The 21188-nt window shown below is 36.7% G+C and overlaps 1 protein-coding gene across 1 annotated transcript in view; it reads left to right on the top strand.

The window, feature by feature from the left end:
• The window catches only part of LOC146137615 (nucleoporin NUP188-like), a 32895-nt gene extending 25274 nt beyond the window's left edge, over window positions 1-7621 (top strand). The window contains exons 33-37 of the mRNA XM_083393557.1: window positions 328-420; window positions 1372-1522; window positions 1994-2112; window positions 3199-3363; window positions 7249-7621. Of these exons, the coding sequence (XP_083249683.1) occupies window positions 328-420; window positions 1372-1522; window positions 1994-2112; window positions 3199-3363; window positions 7249-7431 (711 nt within the window). The 3' untranslated portion in view covers window positions 7432-7621. The remainder of the gene's footprint in view (window positions 1-327; window positions 421-1371; window positions 1523-1993; window positions 2113-3198; window positions 3364-7248) is intronic.
• The last annotated feature ends 13567 nt before the right edge of the window (window positions 7622-21188 follow it).

Genomic DNA, 21188 nt, shown 5'->3' on the forward strand with positions numbered 1-21188 from the left:
CTTTCAGACAAAAGTATTTGGCAAGTATCTAACTATACATCTGAAGAAAATTACACAATTTCAAATAGTTATGAGTCGGACGTTTCGGCCAAATTATTATTAATGTATATTATAAAGTTCAATAAGGACCGAAATGTCGTTTTTGGCAAAGCGATCTTTCTAAATGTAAAACATAATATTGTTCGTTACAAATTACTCCACGTATGGAGTAGTCGGTTTTCACGTCCCACCTTAAACTTACTAGAAAACAGGATTCATTTCAGCAACAGCATATCGTTCCAGGTGTTGTTTAAGATTTCTGCAAAAACATGCCGGTTATGTTTTCAGATTCGCGAACGCAAGCAAACCAAGACAAGTTCTTCCACACCGACCCACGCAACCATCAGCAGTCAGCTTTCGTCAAAGACAGCTGGCGCAAGGGTCAGTCGTTTTTATTGGTTGTAAATTATATTCCCAATTTTAATAATTTTAGGAAAATTAGGCAAGAAATACAGACGACACTTTCTGTCCAATTCATCAGCTTTTTTTGATTTTATGTTTGGGATCCATTTTGGTATAAATTTGTTTTATTCAGGTGCAAAATACGATTTTAATTAGTTTGAGTTAAAGTTAGGAAACTTTTGTCAAGATATTTGGTTTGTTGTTTTTGGATGTTGCGTGCCCTTACCAAAAAAGTGCTTTTGGGCAAAACAGGGCAAAAGTGCTAACTTAAATAAAAGAAATCGGAAAACAACTTGAAATCATTGGAGCATAATGTTTGGAGGTTGTAGTAAGACGTAATAAGAATATCAAACCCATAACGAAGTACAAATTAATTTGAACGTTTCGAATAACTCTTTATTCATTTTCAACATCAATCCTACTTCTGTATGGGCTTTGATATTCTTATGACAACTTGAAATCCCATTGACTGAAGATGATGCAAGTTCGTCTTGAAACGTCTTAATCAAGGTGATATCGATCTACTCGACCTTTTTGGCTTTGAGAGCCATTATCGAGCTACATTGCAGATTCGTGCATAGTTTACCCAACTTGAGATCAATTCCTATAAGGTGTAATCCCTACGACAGCGATACCATTAAAACAACTACTGACAAATTATACGCTTATAAAAAAATTATATCTTGCATACATTGCAGATTGGGTCACAATTTGTTGTTCTTGCTACTGCTGCGGTTCACAACTTTAAACTTTCACCCGACCCTATAGTCTTCGTCAGGCTATTTAATGATTTTCGGGGTTATTTGGCAAAATCATGATGAGCTATATTTGACCACCGAGAAGAAACAAATAACATTCAGTCTTTCGCATGGCTTATTTTAGTTCAGTGTCTTCAAACAAACAAAATATGTCCTGCATACCTTGTTGCAGTTGTCTGGCCTGAAAGACGACGAGCCGCCATCCCGCGAAATGTCCTCGGTGCAGAAAAGCCTCGTCTCCATTTTGGGAAGTTGCCTGACCTTCCTCAAAAACCTCTCGCCAGATATTTGCCAAGTCATGCTCGACCCGGCGTTCGTTCCCGGTGAGTCAGCAGAATTTCGAAGTTTTCGGGATATTTTCAGCTCGTGTGCAATTTTTCAATAGAAACGTCAGTCCTATACGAATTTTTGTAGCACTGTTACACACCAGGTAATTGCAAATATGTCAGTAATTAAGGTTTTCTTTAATACTGCAGTCATGCTCAAAATGCCATCATCAGTTTTAATTTATGTAAAGCACTAACTGAACTATATCATGAATTTTTTGGCATAACTGGATTATTTTGTGCATAATAATAAAGTTGTTTTTTAACCGTTTTGGATCTAATGAGATGGAGAAAAGATAAAAACAACAACTGATATATTTGGAACAGTCCTAGATCTAATAGTTTACCACCGCGCTTGGCTTCAAATCATTAAAACTAAAAAGCGGACACATTCGTTCTTTTGCTATTTGGATAAGTTTTGTTATGATTCAAAAAAAAAAAAACTCACCATTGTGACGTCACACACAGACGAGTACCCGCGCCTGCTGACGATCAACTTCGCCACGCCGACCCTTGAGCAAACCACGCCAGCTTCGTTCGGCGGACTTGTAAGTGCCGCTAACTTCGCCCTTTCAACATTACACAAGGTAAGTTTCAAATATCCGATATAAGCTATTATACAGAGTGGGCCAAAAGTAGGCTTACAGTTATAAAAAAGGAGGGTTTGAGTCTAAATGTAAATTTATTGATTTGGGGTTCTTCTCATACACCTTGTTCTTTACAACACCCCCCAAAAAGAAATCCATTGGTGTCAGGTCAGGTGAGCATGGTGTCCATTCAATGCTACCTCTTCTTCCAAGCCAACGCTGTGGAATTACTGTAAGCCTACTTTTGGCCCACCCTGTATGCTTTTGTTAGAAACATTATCTGGGTTGAGTTTTTGTTTGCTTTATTTGGCAGGAACATCAACTATGCCCGAATAAAATGCTTTTCTATAGTGAGAGGTGCCCGGTAGTTGATATTTGTTGCGACACCGATGTCCGATATTTTGGACAAAAAATATCGCCTTGCGATCCGATACCAATGACGTAATTACTATGCTTGAGAAATCAAATTAAATTAAATTATAACGTAATTTATCAAAAAAGGGGGTTTACACTAACACTTGTCATCGGCTATCGGATCCAATCCGACATTTTTATTGTTTTCTATTGGTATAACAATAAATAATGGTTTTCGTGGATGTTATATATATGTATAGTGTAATTTATATTAAATGTGACCATAACATTTATCATTTTTTGAAAACGTACAAATTAATTTTTAATTTGAAAAAGGCTTATATTTTGTTTATCTGAACAAAAAACGTAGTTTTGAAACAATTTAAATAGTTTTGGAAATTTAAAGGTTGGTGAATTTTCGAGTGACAGCCCAACTCACACACTCACGTGTTTAATTTCTAAAGCTCTTAAACGCCTATTGCATATATTGTTGGTATTAAAAACTTACAAGGCTTGTAATTGTCGCAGTTTTAATCCCTATTGCAATAAATTTATTAGATATCTATTGCGGAATATACAGATAACTTTATGGCTGTATAAAAAGTTTCATTTTTTTATATTTTTTTATTTTTTTAAATTTAGATCGCAAAACGCAGTTTTAACAAAACTTCAGCAGTGACGACGGGAACTGAAACTGTAGAATATATTTTTTTTTATTCCAATTTTTCGCAGATCGATGCCGGCGACTCGAGTCAGGCGAGCTACCGCGACGCTCTGACGTATGTGGCTGACGTGTCGCTGCTGCTTGTGATGTCACAATGCCTTCTGTTGCTCAACCAGAGCGACGTTTCGCATCGCAGCAAGCAACTCTTGCGTCGCGAGCTCGGAGACGAACTGGTGAGAGTTAGAGTGCTTGTTTTTAGTAGTGTTTTTTTCAGGCTTGAACACAAAATGACTTTTTTGTACTGTGATATGAGATGATAGCTTTGATCATCTAAAACAGTGGTTCACAAACTTTTTTATTCCGTGGCCCAATTTTTTTAACAAAACAGATCGTGGCCATTTTTTCACCTCTGATTTGACTATTGCATATTGATTAACAAAAGTTTTCCTTGTAAGTTTCCAGTCTGTCAAAGTTAAACAACTCTCATGCACAGTTTTCACAAGATATGTTACATATACCAAGAACTATTTTAGTACCACAAAATGTATAGTTGCAATATTTTCAAATAGCTCTATGGCCCATTTAAAATAGACTCATGTCCCACAGTTTGAACCTAGAGGTATAAAGTGGTATTATCCTTCCGATCAAGTGGTTCTCTACCTGTGGGTAATTACCCCAAATTAGGGGTATTCTGACGATTTGGGGTGTTAATTTTGAACACCGTATTTGATGTTATCTCTTACCGCTAATATAATCAAACATCCCTAATATTTAAATTTGTATTGTTTGTTTGAATGCAATTTATCAGACCATTCTGGTATTGTTCATTAATGAATGACATCAGATCTTTACTGAACATTTTTGTTTATTTGTAATTTAAATCAATCAAGTTGTTACCAAGGGTAAAGGCACTCGAAATTAAGACAGCTGAAATAAGGGGCGTGGATCGCAATCGTTCTTCTAAATAAAAATGAAAAAGTGTTGGATAAATTTCATAAATAGTCCTTGGACATTTTTTTATCGACGTTCTTCATTTTAAACGGTGTCGATTGGTATTTAAGGGGGGTGATTTAAAACGTTCTTAAACAATCCATTTTCCTAACTGTGTTTTTTTATCCAAGTGCCAAACTGTTACTAAAATATAAAAAAAAAATTATTATATGCTATGCTTTAACACAGCTCCAATTTTATTTTGTATACGTCCCTAAAAGGCCAATGCGTCGCAAAAATCGGTTGTTTGCTACCAAATAAAAAATAAAATGTTCCAGAGAGACATTCTGACAGCTTTGAAATGAAAAATGATTTGAAATAAAAATCCTTTAAAAAATCAAATCGCTTGTACAGAGCTTTAGTATGACGGTACGCTCCAGATGTTCAGGGCACGCTTAAATAACGCTTGTGATATTTTCAAATTTTTCGTGATACAAAAAGCGACGTGGAACGCGCACCTAAAAGGCTATATTTAGGATTTTAGGGGACATCGTTGTCCAGTGATTTGTTTTAAGCCGGAAGAAATAAAAACGCGATAAATGATCGCACGCCGTTAAGTCGTTCTGACGACAAAAATCGATAATAAACCTATAATCGGTTCCCCAGTCGAACGCTTTCGCTTTCCTTCTGACGCGTCTGCCTAAACCTGGCCACTGATTTATCACCTTTTAACGACACTATAGAGAGAAAGAGGCTAAAAATCGACCGCTCATGCCTAGGGATGTTCAAAGTAGAATATCGAATCCTTGGATTCGAATCCAATTCTGCCGTTTATTTCGGGTAATTGGAACCGATATAATTTAATGTTTTAACGCGGATTGTCGCGCCTAATTGTACAAACGCGTGTGGTAAGTTGGCCTGTCGCTGCGGCGACCAATTTAGAGGGATTGCTTTAAATGTAACCTGGTAGTGCAGTGTCAGCGTTTTTTCGGGCGACCAATTACCGCGTCTCGTTCGTCTAATAATTAGGTGTCAATCAAGCATCATTGGGCGAGCGACTAACGTGTAATTTCAGGTGGGGAGTTCCCAATTTCCCTAAATGCGTTAAGTTGCAAACGTAACATTACGTTGTAAGAGGTGCTGGATGTCGACCAAATGCGCTATAGGGTTACTTAAGGTCAACTTTAGGCCAATATTCATAAAGGTTATACAGTAATGCACAGCGTAATTGTCAAGTATTCGTTATGTCAATAGTAACTTATTCTTTGCAGTACATTATTTGACTGCATAATAGATCATTTTAGTCAAAAATAAAAACAGGGCCGAATTGCTAAAGGGCTCTGTGTTCGGTGTTGCATTGTACTTACTATTGGCAAAAATATAAGTTTTGGCAACAACTTGGACAGTGGACATATTACAGTTTACACAACTGCTTCAAATGACAGTTGTTAAGAATGTTTAACACATGGGAGATTTTTTTTATTATAATGTACACATGTTAGCAAAAAATCCCTTCCCCAAACAAAATCGAGGTTAAATAATTTAATAAAAATATACTAGGATTCGATATTTTGGATTCGTTATTCTAGATTCGAAACCTATTATTCTAGAATACCTTGGTATTCTACTTTGAACATCCCTACGCTCATCCTAGGGTGAAGTGCCCTGGCAGCTGTTTTTTGTTTTATTTTTATTGCCGCCAATCATGTAAGGTGTGTCACCTCTTAACTGCGGCAAAACGCGACCTGTTACACGTATTGGATACTGGTGGTTACAAGTTTATCTATTCAAGGGGTTGTTATACTCTAGGGGTCGCAAGTTTTTTTTCGGGGGGGTGGGGGGCGTCGTCGTGTACTAACTATTTGCTACAAAGAAAAACTAAGCAGATAAAGTATATAAACTTAAGACTCCCCAAATAAGGAATAAATAAAAGAACAAACTCATTAAAAAAATTGTGTTTAATTTATATGCGCCTATGAAGCAATCGTGTTTGGGTCACCAAGGGTGTCACCATTACGCTTGTTTTCACTTAATTGCAACGTAGATTTTTGTCAAAAAAAAAACACAACAACAGTGATCCTGCGGTTGACAGCCATTGGGTTTAGTTTAACTTACTTCACTTGAATTTAATTTTCATATTACACAATTTATTTTTTCTATATTAAAAACAAAAATCGTAAATTACGCGAATGGAATCTTTAACCGTTACTATATCCAAAAAAATAGATCTGTTTATTTACTGAATATTGCAGTAAATGCGCGGTATACTAGTTCTTAAATTCTTTTAGAACCATTGGTCTCAGTATAATTTGCTTGTGCGGTTCAGATGGTCAGTTTATTATCGATTGCTTTTAGGCTGTTTATCATTTTGCCTTGCTTCTTATCATTTTCCTGCTTCTCGTTTAAACAAAAATGCCCACGAAAGACGATAACGTAAAAATAAATTGGACAGCCAAACGTTAATGGCTGTTACAAGAATAGGTCGTCAAATCTTCGCTATAAATTTCCAAGTATGGCAGCGGTTCTCAACTGGTGGGCCATGAAAACTTTTTCGGTGGGCCACACAAGAATTTAAAAAAGTTAGATTTATTAAAAAATTTAGTTGCATTTGTGTCACTTTACTTATTTTACAGGAATAATGGCTTGGGGTGGAATTAGGAAGGAATGTAAAGGAAACCTAAATTTATTGTCCAGAAGCAACTACCTCACTAATGCAGGGTTGAATAAATAAGCCGTATTGAAATATGCTCCGCTATTTTTTCTTCTAAACCTTTTTCATAAAAACTATATATGGTCACAGAATTTTCGTACAACGAAAAAAAAGGCTGAGAAACACTGTGGTGTTTAGTGTTTGAGAATCCGCGAAAAAATAATAAAAAGCACAGGGTTAATTAGCAATGTGCGATACTCGTAATAATTGTGGTTAAATAAGAAATGGTGATGAAATAAACAAAGTTCATTGTTGTTCAGGGTATGGTAGAATCCTTTTCAGAGTAAATAAGTTTAATATCCTTTTGAGAAAGAAAACGTTGCGCTGGATCATACTGGGTTGAAACTTGAAATACTGAAGTTGTATTAAAAGTTTGTACACCAACCTTGTATCGGACGAATACCTTTAACTTTTACTTGACAGCGGGAAAACTTTCCTTTCTGACCCCTAGTGTTGACCAATCCGTTTTTTGTCGCAGAGCTCTTGCGTACGCAGCGCCAGCCGACATCTGCGTCATTCATCCAGCTCCTATTCGCCGCAATCCAGTCCGGTAAGCTCACAACCGGTTCAAACCGGTTTTGGCCGGCAACAGCAGCAGGACGGCAGCGCTAAAAGCGTCCTTAACTTGGTCAGCGAGTACGTAAAGCAAGTGCTGCGATGACGAACTATTTTCGTAGCGCTTAGGTCGCTGCTTCCGACGGTTGCAAGTTCAAATCGCACCCAAGGCGAGTTAGGAGATTTCGGTCAATGTGATGCCTTCTTGCGCACTCTTTGTTTACGCATCAAAGCGTAACTTTTTTTCTATCGAAGTTTTCTTGTTGTGTCCAGTTTTGCGCCACTCTTTCACTGCCACGATGCAGGTTTGCGTTTTTGCAGTGTCGCGCTTTTTTGTACACGCCTACTGCCAATACAAGGGATGCTTGGTTTTCTAGCTGTTTATTTTAAAATGCGGCGAATCGTGAGTAAATCGGCAGGTATGATTTGTTGTTGATACATGAGACACTGGACTAAATTTTTAAAACTGTTAATGTCATAACTGAAGATTATACAGGTTAGTTTTAAAACGTCTTTATCAAGATAATGTTGAAATCGACTATTTTGGCTTTGAAGGTAATTGCTAATTGTTTCAGTTAACTGGGTATATTTAAAGTTCACATTCACCACACTTAAACGACTCGCGTTCCGTCAATAGAGGAGGCCTGCAATGAACAAATATTTGCTTCGTCGCAAAAATGTAGGTATTTTTTTTTAATGTATTTAGCCCAGGGGTTCCCAACCTTTTTTACACGGTGGCCCCCTTTGAAAATTTTGAGAAATCTATGGCCCCCGTAGTTTTTCTGCATTTAAAAAAAATAAGAAACGTCATATTAATTAAAAAACTGCTTTATACAGTAACCTGTTATTAGAATGATAAAATGATGTAATTACAACAAACAATAAACATGATAGTACATTACAGTAGTTAGTTGTTACATATTCAGTTGAGATGGAGCTTGTTTCTTGCCCAAAATGTGGTCAAATTATCTTTGTCAAAGCTAAATCTGGTTTGGTCATTTCTTGCGGCTTCAAGAGGTCATTAAATTTTATTTATTTATTTTTTATAGTGGAGTAGACTTAAGATACCCAATAAAGTAAAAAAAAAATTATTTTGTAAATTTTTTATGGACTTCTTGAAAAAGGTTCGTGGACCCCCTTAAAAACGGGTCATGGCCCACAGGTTGGGAACCCCTGATTTAGCAAATCAGATTTTAGTTCTATATTTGCGCACGGATTGAAAGAGAACAACAGGGTTTTTTTATTGTTGACTGTTCTGTGACGTCACATTATACCGTAGCTTTGTGACGTCATCTCTAAAAAAATTCTAAACGAAAACTGGTTTACTTTTTACCCTTGGCCTTGCATTCTCCTGGCATCTGTCGTCAATTTTTGGTCGTTTAGCTCTAATTTAGTTTTATGGTTTATTTATTTATTTGCCTGCCAATATTAGTAATCATTAACCAAATTATCGATTCGAGAGTGGTTCCTCGATTTCGTGATTTGAGCTCCATCAGTATTTTCATGCGACAGAACGGCTCCCAACATGTCCAGGAAAAAAAGGTTTATCGAAAATAATAGTTTTTTGAAAAGTGAGGAGCCAAATTAAGATTTAGTTCTAAGACATTTTTGTCTTCAAAAATTCTCCAAGAAACGTTCAACCTGTATTAAAATAGATTGTTAAACAAATGGAAAGAAAACCTGTGCTTAAACATTGGTTTGCGATTATTAAGGTAGTGTTAGTTAGCGCCGTCGGCTCAGTTCTACAACGTTTTTTTTTTATTCAGCTCAAACAACTAGAATGAAAAACTGTTTGTTCGTTCGTCATCTTTGGATTTGTGCGACTTTTGCTATAGCTTGGGTTCAGTTGTCACGCTGCGAAGGTATTTGAGATTGGTTTTACGAATAGTACATTTGTTAAACGTGTGTATCGTTAATTTAAAAAAGTATAATAGGCTATATTGACCCTGGGTAATTAGGCTCCGAAATATGCTTGTTTACTTGGCATTTAAGTATCGCGATATCCGACACCAAATTACGATATTCATGTACCGGTAACAAACAAAATAAATGAAATAAAAACGTTCAAAATAATTTTCTACCAGGTTTTGAAACCAAAATAAAAATTTGCTTTTGCGGTAAAAAGTTTATCTAACCCCATGTTTATAGCCTGATATTTTCTCGTAAATTTACGCTTCAAGGTAGAATCGCTGCGTTGAATCACAAAAACCATGGCTTAATAACCTACATTTTTGGTTATCGCATCGCACCGATGCCAGCCTAGTATCGGACGAGTACCGATACTACTAATTAAAATCGGATCCATTTGATATTATGGAACATCCCTTTTCCGAAAGCAAAAAACGTAGAAAAATTTAGTTTTTAAAAGAGTCGCATAAATTGTATAGGCTTTTTACAATATAGGTTTATTTGGTAAAGAAACTCCTCCTAATTATCTTACTATCTGCTAAACGTTTAGACATATATGTAAAAAAAATAAACAAATAACAACCATTGGCAATACACCAATATAGCGTTCCTAATATACCTTGTGCTCAGATCTTTGCATCGACAATACGTGCCAATACGGAACTTGTTACAGCAACGAAACCTCGTATTACTGCATTTGCGAGGAAGGGTACAGCGATGACAACTGTTCCACCTGTAAGTGATAAATTACCCTATATAAAAGGCAAAAAAACGGTATAACGGGCATAACTAGATTGTATGGAATAATTCCAATTTAAACCAAGTAAGGCACATTTTAGTTGGAGGTAAAATTTGCGTGCATGTGCAAATAGAAACTAACTTTAATTTTTTCGCAAACGAAACAAAACTATGACTGAGGTGGTCTTATTATTACGACACAGTGCCCCAACTGTGTTCTCGTATATTTACTTAAGCAGCAGACTGCATATGTCGTTTACTTTTACATAATTCAGGAAACTTGACGAGCCTACTCGTAATTTGGTAAGAAATGCTTGCAATTTCAAAGAAGTTCAACTCTCTTCGTACTGACATATTTTCGGGTGCTGTTTTCTTTAGTACCGTTACGTAATGCACAAACGCGTATCTGGGTCAAGATCAGCGGTTTCCAAGCTAGGGTGTGCGGACTAAATGGGGTCTGCGCCGCAGTTTCAGAGGTCCGCAATGAGGTTTAGTCTTTGAGTTTTTAAACATTAGGCTTTAGCGAATGGTTTTAAACATTAGTCTGTGACTCTATGTTTTAAACATTCTGTCATAATTATTAGTCTCTATTTATGCTTTGTTATTCAATCAGCTAGTGTTTATATGATGTCTCTTGTGACATCATAAAGCATGTAAAATGCTGTACTGCCTGCTATCAGCGAATCGTTCGCATTAGTTAGAAAGGTGTTACATTAAAAAGATTTGTGACTGCACTAGTGTACAGGGTTTGGACCAGGGCTGCGAAGTCGATTAAAATTACCCGTATCCGACTCTCGCGTTCCGAGTCTGGCTTCGAATCTACCAGCTGTAGTTCACCCATTTACCTAACTAAAATATGACTGATATTCAGTAACCTACTCATAGGGTATCAAATAGTTCATCCAACAAGAATTAATGGTTTGCAAATATTGCATTTGCCGTTACACTTTAACAATTTATAGTTTGCGGCCTTATCAGTTTTGAAATTCGGTAACGCATGCGCACGTCGGACTCAGGACTCGTGTAGCTTTACGTAATCTTACTCGAGTACCAACACTCCAGCCCGACTTCAGTAAAACGGTTCGGTCGAGTCCCGAATCGCGAGTCCGACTCCGCAACCCTGGTTTGGACAAGGGCAACGATTAGCAGTCACTCCAAGTCAGGGGTTCTTAAACTGGGGTCCGTGAACTAGTTTTAGGGGGTCCATGAAGGCCTAATTAAAGAGCTAGTGTACGGTATACTTAAAGTTATTAATTTTTAAAAGAAAACACTTTAATTAAAAATTAAACGGTTTTGTACTGAATGTATAGTTAGACTCATTTTTCGGACCTAAAAAATAGAGTCATGAAGTCTATTTGTATGGTGATTTGTGACGTCAATTTATGACGTCATTTTGGAGCATTTCTTGTTTACCGGGGTCCATGCGAAGCAAAAAAAAAATTTAGGGGTCCACGGTAAAAAAAGTTTAAGAACCCCTGCTCCAAGTGAATGGAGACAATCGCAGAAGAAAAATGGCCTTTTTTGTTTTCAGGGAAAAAATGTGTCCCGCACCCTTGCATCAACGTTCACGCGGGACTCCCTGAATGCATACGAGACGGAGACGGGTTCGAGTGTCTATGTCCTCCAGGAACCGATGGGTCTCTTTGCCAATATAGTAAGTATTTTTTTTTAAACCGGCTAGTTTTAAAAAAATAGCCAAAAAGAAGAAAACAAAATTGGTCAACAATTAACAGCAATATTTACGCTTTTTAGCAATTTGTTCGCCCCACTACACAAACAAAATCTTTTTGTTAAATAGCAGTTTCAGCGAATAAGCGGGTCTATAAGTGGTGAGCATATGAATGTTCAATATTATTGTGTCGGGACCGATAGTGATGCCATAAGGTGCACATGCGATACTAGAGTAGTATCGGCTCCAATCCGATACCCAATTTGCATATAGGCATTTCATACAAGGCTAGCGACCCAACGCAGTGATTTCAACCCTAAAATTAACTTATATGTGTATGAGTGTTAACAACTGAGATCTAGCCCTTCTGAAGCTGCTTTTTGACCAAAGATTACGGCTTACATATCAATAGTACACTGGAAGCCATTTCAGATTCACCGAATCTGTCGATCATTGATGCAAGCAGGGCAGACTAGAAAAACAACTAGCCTGCAGTGAGGTTCGAACTCACGACCTCCGGTCAAGCCGGGACCATCTCTCTACCAACTGAGCTATGCAGGCTCAGAAGGGAATGAGTCGAGAAACAACCCTACCCCAATGCTTGCTCACTCTGTTATTACAAGCAATTTCATATTGAAGGGGATCAAATCTCCGGAATCTTTTAAAGAACGACTTTTAATGTCTATTGTAGCCGATTGCAGCGATGAAGACTACGACCCAGCTTGTGCAGCCGGGGCGACGTGTGTGCCAACCACAGAACAGAGAGAAGATGGGAAATACGCCAGGTGTGAGTGCGACTTGCAGCACACAGGAATGAGATGCGAACATGGTATGCATTTATCAGTTTTCCTACCCTGGTATGTATTTAATCAGTTTGGGCGCACATTTGCTGTAAACAAAGGGATGCAATTGACAGGCTTATAGGCAAGTCGTTTTTAAAATGACTGAGTCTCACAGGTATGTAATTATCAGTTTTGGTACTCTGGTAAGTATTCAAAAAGTTTACGCAGATTTTGACTGTAATAAAGGGATACAACTGACAGGGCAAGTCGTTTTAAAAGGACTTGATTCCCACGTAACATATTAGTCCTAGTCACGTTCTTCAACCACACAAGTCAAGTCTCATTGGTATGTAATTATCAGTTTTGCGATCCGTTTTTGTATTCTATCAATTGTTTCTGCTCAACTATAGGATGCAATTGGCACGGCTGTTGAATCAAAATCCATTTACTTGTTTACAAAGTCTACAAGTCGAGTTTAAAAAAAAATAAAAAGTCAAGTCAATGTCAAGTCGCTAATCTTAAAAAACGCGAAATCAATCATTTAGTATAGTTTTGCTAATGCCATAAAAGTAAGTATTACTATGTTTGTACAAAAAATCCCTCTGATCCACAAAAACCTACAGACGAACTTTATAAATATGTTTTTACTGCTTAACGCAATGACTTATTTGTGGCTAGAAGGTTATTTAAAAAAATGGCTTCCTTACAGATCTTTGCTTTAACAATTTGTGCCAAAACGGAACATGTTATGGGAACGGATCCTCGTACTACTGTTTATGTGATGAAGGGTTCATTGATTCACGGTGTTCTACCTGTGAGTGATATACAATGTTATATCGTGTTATTTAAATATAGATATGCCTTAAATAAGGATATTTGGTCCGAAATATTTCTTTGTGTGGCGTATACGGGAAATCTTAGTGGCAAACCAACCAATGTAAAATTACGTGAAAAGTTTGCACAAAACGCAAAACTTCCCACATTGCGGCATGGCGTCGTGTTTTAGTTTTATTCTGCAAATTTTATTATACCTATTTAAAATCCCAGTTGTAAAATCGCCAACTATAGATTTACTTCTTTCTAATGATTCAGTTCATGCAAAGCAATATTGTTAATATTAGCACAAAGACAGTGAAGCAAATCAATTACTATACATACACTTACAAGTCACCAACAAGCAAAGCTACTACAACTATACTATAGGAGGACACAGTATAGTTACAGGAGAAATTGACTTGGCTTGACTTAACCTAGGTCTTTAGGGCGAATAACTTGTGTTGAAATTCGATGTTCGAGAATCTAATTTAAAATCGGGGTATTCATCTCAAAACACTTGCTATAGATTCTATTTTTGTTATTATTTAGTTAAGATATTGCTCATACACGGACAAGAACACCAATTTTAATAAGTTACGTTTTATTTTTATGCCAATGACTGGACTGACTGGGACTTCGGCAATTAATGACTGGGAGTTAATTTGTTATTTTTTGCTAAAGACTTGTAAACCTTCTGGACTTTATCATGAAATTAAACCTGCAATTTGTTCGAAGGCACAATTACCTGGGACTTAATGTGATGCATTTTCATTTTCATTTCATTCGGTGCTATATTCTGACACAGGACAAGAAATTGACTTTAAGCACGCCTTTATATGCATGGAAATATGCATAATTTTCTCTTAGTTAGTTTCAGCTTTGTTAATTTATTTTTTTGATCATTGTGCGTTTTGGTACAATATAAAGGAGTCATATAATATATACATATAATATGTGTACTGTATAGACCTATGTGCGGACTTTCCGTGTGAATATGGGACTTGTCGAGGAAACGAAACCTTCCATTACTGCGATTGCGAACCTGGATACAACGATACCACCTGCTCTACGTGTGAGTGTTGAAATTTTGCGCTTTAAAGTCAAACGAAAAACCCTTCACTTTTTAGTTCAGTTCATTTCAGTAACTTGTACACGCCTTACCATTTCCTAATGCAGAGAATCGTACTAAAATCTACATTAAATAAATGTGGAGCAGTAATTTGTGATTGTAATTGATGTAATTAATTATAATTTTCAATTGTAATGTATTTGAGGCATTTTCATTCTGTGTAATTGTAATTTGCCTAATTTTTGGCTCAAATGATATTGAGAAAATTGAAGTATTAATAGTGTTCCAGGTTGCTTAATTTCTTTGGGAAGCGATGAGACTTGAACCGCTTTTCATATTTCAGCAGCAATACAAAACTTAGATCAATTGTAATTGTAACGTAATTGAAACATTTAAGGGACTATAATTGCAATTGTAATTGATCTGAATTAATGTAATATATTCAACTCTAATGCGGACAATCAAAGAAGAAAAATGACCTTTGCCATTTCCAGGGAAAGAATGTGACCCGAATCCTTGCTTCAACGGTCACGCGGGACTCCCAAAATGCATACGAGACGGAGACGAGTACGAGTGTATATGCCCTCCAGGAACTGATGGAACCGATTGTCAATTCAGTAAGTGTTTTTACCTGCATTATTCAACGAAATAAATGGCGAGCGTATCCGTCTTTTAGCGTAACGACGATTATAGTACGTGGTAGTTATTTACGAAATACCAAAACACGTTTGGCTGCTTAAAATTGTTTTTTTTCGTCTGATAAAATGCCAATTAGTAGCCTGCGAAGTGCGCAACTCACCTTGAATACGGACACGAACACAAACGAAAACCAACACATAGACCTCCTTACCTAAAAAATATTTTTCAGTAATATTTCTACAACTTTTTTTGGCAGTGTTAAGCAATATATAACGGATAAACCAGCAATAAGAAATACCACCCACAATAGAAAGAAACTAAGGATGTAGGAATATCATATCGGTGCAGAATCTTGAGGCCAAGTGGTGCTAACTTTATATACAATTTTTCCGGTACCTAATTTACATTTTTAAGACATTAAAGTTATGGTTTGCCTACGCAGCGATTCCAACACTCAATGCTATTCTATTTAGATAGAATAAGTAAACAATTGTCCTTACGTTTTTTTTTTCTCAATGAAAACAAAAGTTGGCCTAAAACTTGTAAAATAATTGTTTTGGGGGTGCCACGGTCTGATGCCCCTCCCTCATCGGATCCGCTCTGTGAGGGGTTACCGGATCTAAAAAACACAATTTAAACAAAAATACCATAAAATGTGATACTAAAAATCTCTCGTCCACCATCTTTCAAGCTGTCGCTGATAACTTAAACTATTTATGTAGCCGACTGCGACGATGAACACGACCCACCTTGCGCAGCCGGGGCGACGAATTGCTCTGAAACCACAGAACAGAGAGAAGACGGCAAATACGCCAGGTGTGAGTGCGACTTGCAGCACACAGGAATGAGATGCGAACATGGTACGTATTTATCAGTTTTAATACTCTGTTATCGGGCGTGTATTCCATCAGTTTGAGCACACAGGTGTTGCAAACAAAGGGAGGCATTTGGCTGGGTTATAGGCAAGTCGTTTTAAAATGTCTTGAGTTTCACATAAAATCTTAAGTACGGTACATGTCTTTGCTCACCTAAGTCAACTTTGAGTCAAATTAATTGCCATAGAAAGCCGAAGTCAAGTGATTAGGGTTAAAAAATAACTTTATCATAAACTCAAAAACCTTATCCGATTCTTAGCATTCTGTCACATCGCAACAAGTAAATCAAAACCATTACCAATCAAACAGTTTAACGCCGAAAAACTAAATATACATACTAGTTTGGAAAAATATACAATAAATTAAAAACACTTAATTTCACCTAAAGGCTTTCAAAGCCAAGTAATTTTAAAAGAGTGACTTTAAGGCCAATATGACACTGGCAATTGGTAACCGTTTTGTTATCGCGGTAAAAACCACGATGATCTCTTTAAAAATTTATTAATTTGCTGATACCAAACAGGCAGTAGTAATTTATGTACAATATTTTTGCACAAAAAAATCCGTGGTATTTAATTAAACATATATTTTTAGTGCTCAACTTAAATCTTATGGTGAATCTATATTTCAATAAAAATATAAAAGCCATTATATTGGATAAAATCTTCATTTCGGATTTTTTTTAGTGATTTTAATAAAAATATTAAAGCCATTATATTCGATAAAATCGACCTTTCGCAGTTAATATATTTATTGAAACTAACATTTTTATTAAAACTACTAAAAAAACCTCTCTTGTGTTCCAAAGTGAATCTGTATTGTTCTTACAAATTACTTGCTTTAAGATCTATGTTTCAACAACCTGTGCCAAAACGGATCTTGTCAAGGCAACTGGACATCATACTACTGTTTGTGCGATGAAGGTTACGTCGGTGAATTCTGCTCCACTTGTGAGTGAAAAACAATAATGTTGCGCAGAATGTCAAACCCGCGGCTCAGAAACCGCATCCAGCCCTAGTTTTTCAAATAGTTCTTAAATCTAAGGATGTGCATTATGCGCTTTATTTGACAAATTTTCCTGGTTAACTTTTTTATTTTACTTTTCCAGTCGCTAAACAAGATATGGAGAGCTTAGTGTTAAAAGTTGTACTAATAACCTATGGCAAATAACAATTTTGCGCTTACAGGTAGCCTACCCAATTATCTGTATAATGTTTATTACATCGATAATTATCTAAGGAATTGGTCTTAGTGAGGTAGATACTTGTGTCACTTCTACATGGTGTGGAACAAACCACTCAGCAGTTGTTTAACTCAGTAGATTTTCACAGTTGTTTTAAATAATTTGTGTAGCAAAGGTTTCAATAATTGCGTAAATTATAATACATTCGTCTTAGAAATTTGCAATTTCGGAACAAATTTACAAAATTCGGAACCATATTGGCAACACAGTCTATATTTCCATAAGAAACTATTTCCAATTGCGTTAGTTATTGGTAAGAGCACCGTAATGGGAAACGATGTGGGATACCGGTCTGTGGTTGTTCTTGTCCCTGAGTTATCCCACATCATTTTGAGTTAACAGACGGTTAAAAACAGCCATAATCAATTCAAAGTAAATATCAAGTTTAAATACGAATTGACTGTTTTGGAAATCAAAACACTTGAAATGTTTTCGATAACGACGTACCTACTTGCTGTGTGGTCAAAGTATTTGGTTAAATATATTTGCTAAATGCAGACCTTTGTGCGGACTTTCCGTGTGAATATGGGACTTGTCGCGGAAACGAAACCTTCCATTACTGCGATTGCGAACCTGGATACAACGGCACCCAGTGCTCTATATGTAAGTGCAAATCCTAAAATATATATGCAATTATGAAACAGAACGAAAAACACATTCCTTCTTTAAGTAAGTCGAGTACTAAGAATATAGTTATTTTCTATGTAACAAATGCGCGTGGGCTGATTTGTTTTGTTTTCTAGGGCACGAATGTGCCTCGAAGCCTTGCGAGAAGATTCATGAGGAACTTCCGGTACCCGAATGCATACGAGACGGCGACGGGTACGAGTGTTTATGCCCCCCAGGAACCGATGGGAAAAATTGCCAATTTAGTAAGTATTTTGTGTGCAGCTTATCAATAAAAATGGAACATACATTAGGATTTTAAATCTAAAACTTTAATTGTGTTTACAACCTTTTGGGCCTGATTAAAACGTTAACCGCTGTGGGGCGTTTTATTTTCATTCAATGGTATCGCAACTCCTCGTAAGAATTTCATGGATGTAAACCATCATCTAAATTAAAGCTAATTGTAAGAGGCAATCCCTACTAAAATGCCATCTCACTAATAGCCTACTTGGAACTTATATAACATCTAATGAAAAGTGTCAACAGAAATTTTAAAACTAAACTAATTTTTTCATATCGAGGTTAGAATTTATATGACAGTCAAAATAACCCTAGAAGATAACCTATATTCACCATGGTATTTCAGCCGGGTAGTACCTCTAGTATAATGCATTCTAAACTAGTATTGTTAGGCCTGTGGAAAACTTGGCGTGATTTAACAGTGTCCCAGTCAAGTCATTCCTAAAATAACGTAAGTCCAAGTCATCGGTTACCTAAGTCAAGTGCCAATCCGTCATAATAATTAGAGCAAGCCAACTTCAAATCAAGGCCCCCCCCAAAAAAAAAAGTTAAACTATTAAAACTGTTGAACTCGCCCGATTATGAGCAACAACTAAAGGCCTAAGGCAGGGATGTCCAACCTGCGGCCCGCGGGCCACATTGCGGCCCGTCTGAAATTTTTGTGCGGCCCGCTGGTCATTTTCATTCCCAAGTAGTATTTTAAACGTTCAATATTAGTCAAATTAAAATGTTCCAGTCAGCTTTTAGGGGCGCACTAATAGTATAGTTTGGGAAAAAAATATATATATAACTCTAAAGGCCCGTTATAACTCTAAAGAGCAATACTTTTTCTTGAAACGTAATAGGTTCTGCGGCCCATTAAATTATTTCAAGTGTCAATGCGGCCCACTATAATAAAATGTTGGACATCCCTGGCCTAAGGCGAAAAAAACATCAAAGCAGCACAAGGCAAGAAAATTGTTTTTTTATGTGCAACAATTAAGATAAATACCCAAATTTATAAAATTGCTGAATGAAAACACTTCCTTGTAACCCAAGTCTTTATCGAAAATAATTAAATCAATTCAGTCATTTGTCCATCGACTCAAGTCACGTCAAGCCATTTTGCTCAATAACACAAGTCTATTTATGGCATTTGAAAATATAGTGACTTACGCGCATTTAAGTCAAGTCATCATTACAATACTGCATATGCAGTAGCTAAAATGTCCAGTCGTTTGATGTAAATATTGCTAATCCCGAACCTGTTTGAAGGCAATTGTGTCGACGCCTCTCTTGAGGCGTGTGCCGAAGGGGCGACCTGCATACCAACGATTGAACCGAGAGAAGACGGCATTTACGCCAAGTGCGAATGTGACTCTTTGCACACTGGAATGAAATGCGACCAGGGTTGGTATTTTGCTTAACTTAAGGCGCCTGATTGTATGCATGTTGGTGACACCCAAACGTTACGTTTAACTTATAATCTAGGTCGAGGCTATTTATAGGAAGGAAGGCTATATTTACCCGGACAGCAAAGTAGTTCAAATCGACATATAAGCACTAACGAATGCAAGAGTAAAAGAGAGATCCGGTCAAATTGCCTATAGGCACCTCCTAAAGCTATTTATCCGGCTAACCCAACCCTAACCCAAATCAATAAATAATCATGCAGAGTATGGGTTCAAGCGTAAAAGAGGTCAAATACCAACTTCCAATCTATAGTTGTATAAATTATGCTCAGTATACAGTTTAGCCTCGCATATGATGTCGTGTATGGCTGTTTCTAAAATGTTTTTTTATCAAAAGTTCCTAAAACTAGAAATCTTCCAAGGTGCCACACAGTTTGAAAACCACGAGTCTAAACAAAACCATCCTTTATAAAGACGTCATGTTTTGAACAGGAAAGCTTAACCTGTTTTACTGCTGTAGATCTTTGCAGTCTTTTGCCCTGTGGTGAGCACGGGACTTGCTCTCCATTGGAAGTTATGCCAGGTTATCGCTGCAACTGCAGTTCGGGATATTTCGGGTACAACTGCACGACTAGTAAGTATACACGTTTTTTTTTGGTTTTTGTTGGCTTAATTGGACGAAAGGTACAGAGCTATTGCGTTGTGGTTTTGTTTGATAAATAGGTTTTTAGTTGGGCGAGTTTGAGATAAATGGGTTTTAAGTTTAGTCTATTTTGATGTCTTCTTTAGATTCACTATACTCATATTAAAAAACATGGCAATGTTTTTTTCGCAGTGTTATTTTGACTGTTAATACACTCAAGAAATTGATATGACTTGGCTTAACGTTTTTACCAGAGCTAGAAAAATTACAAAATAAATGATGAAAATTGATATCCAAGCAAAATAGGTAAATCGGCATCATCGCAATACAGACGTTTTGATACGCATTTGTATCATAATCAGTTAAACACTATCCATTGGAATATCATCAACTGATCATGATACATGTTATTGACTTTTGACCGGAGGAACAATTACCCAGTATAATGCGATAACAAACTTCATGTTGGGGTTATACCACTAGGACTAAAAGACGCAGCATGAATACACTAAATCTTATGTTCGTTTTGGTGGTATATATTTCTGTTGTTGAGAACATTGTTTGAGAATCGTGTTCTTTTTGTCAGCGGCATGCGACAACGATATTAACCCGCCTTGTGCCGTTAACGCGACTTGCGTGCCGACCACAACACCAAGGGAAGACGGGAAGTACGCCAAGTGCTTGTGCGGCCCTCTGAACACTGGACTAAGATGCGACCAAGGTGCGTGAATCTCAGCTGGTAAAAGTTGTAAAAGTTCAAGTTTGACCGATAGCCGGCTGCACCTAACCGATGGAGGCAATATTTTCTCACAGGAGCTACATGAGAAATATAAAATATCTTAGAGGGCCTTGTCGAAAATGGGGGCCTGAAAGACAAATTTCAAGAAGTGTTTTACTTTTTTTGTATAAAACTGTAAATAGCATTGTTTTGACAAACTAATGAAAAAAAGCGAAGATGCAGTATAATTTACTCATTCTAAAATCAACGAAAAAAGCTTAACTTGAGTCAAATAATGTCGATAACAAATAATGCGCAATGGTTTAGATTTTGAAAATACTTAATTTTCCAGAAATATTCGTTCTTTTTTTAACAATTTCGGAAATAAAATGTCATCTAGGAACCCATAATATTAATTAAAAATATTAAAGAAACGTAGGCCTACATACTAGAAACACGCTAC

The sequence above is a fragment of the Ascidiella aspersa genome, chromosome 7 (genome assembly GCF_963924565.1).
Source record: "Ascidiella aspersa chromosome 7, kaAscAspe10.2, whole genome shotgun sequence".
NCBI classification, from domain to species: Eukaryota; Metazoa; Chordata; class Ascidiacea; order Phlebobranchia; family Ascidiidae; genus Ascidiella; species Ascidiella aspersa.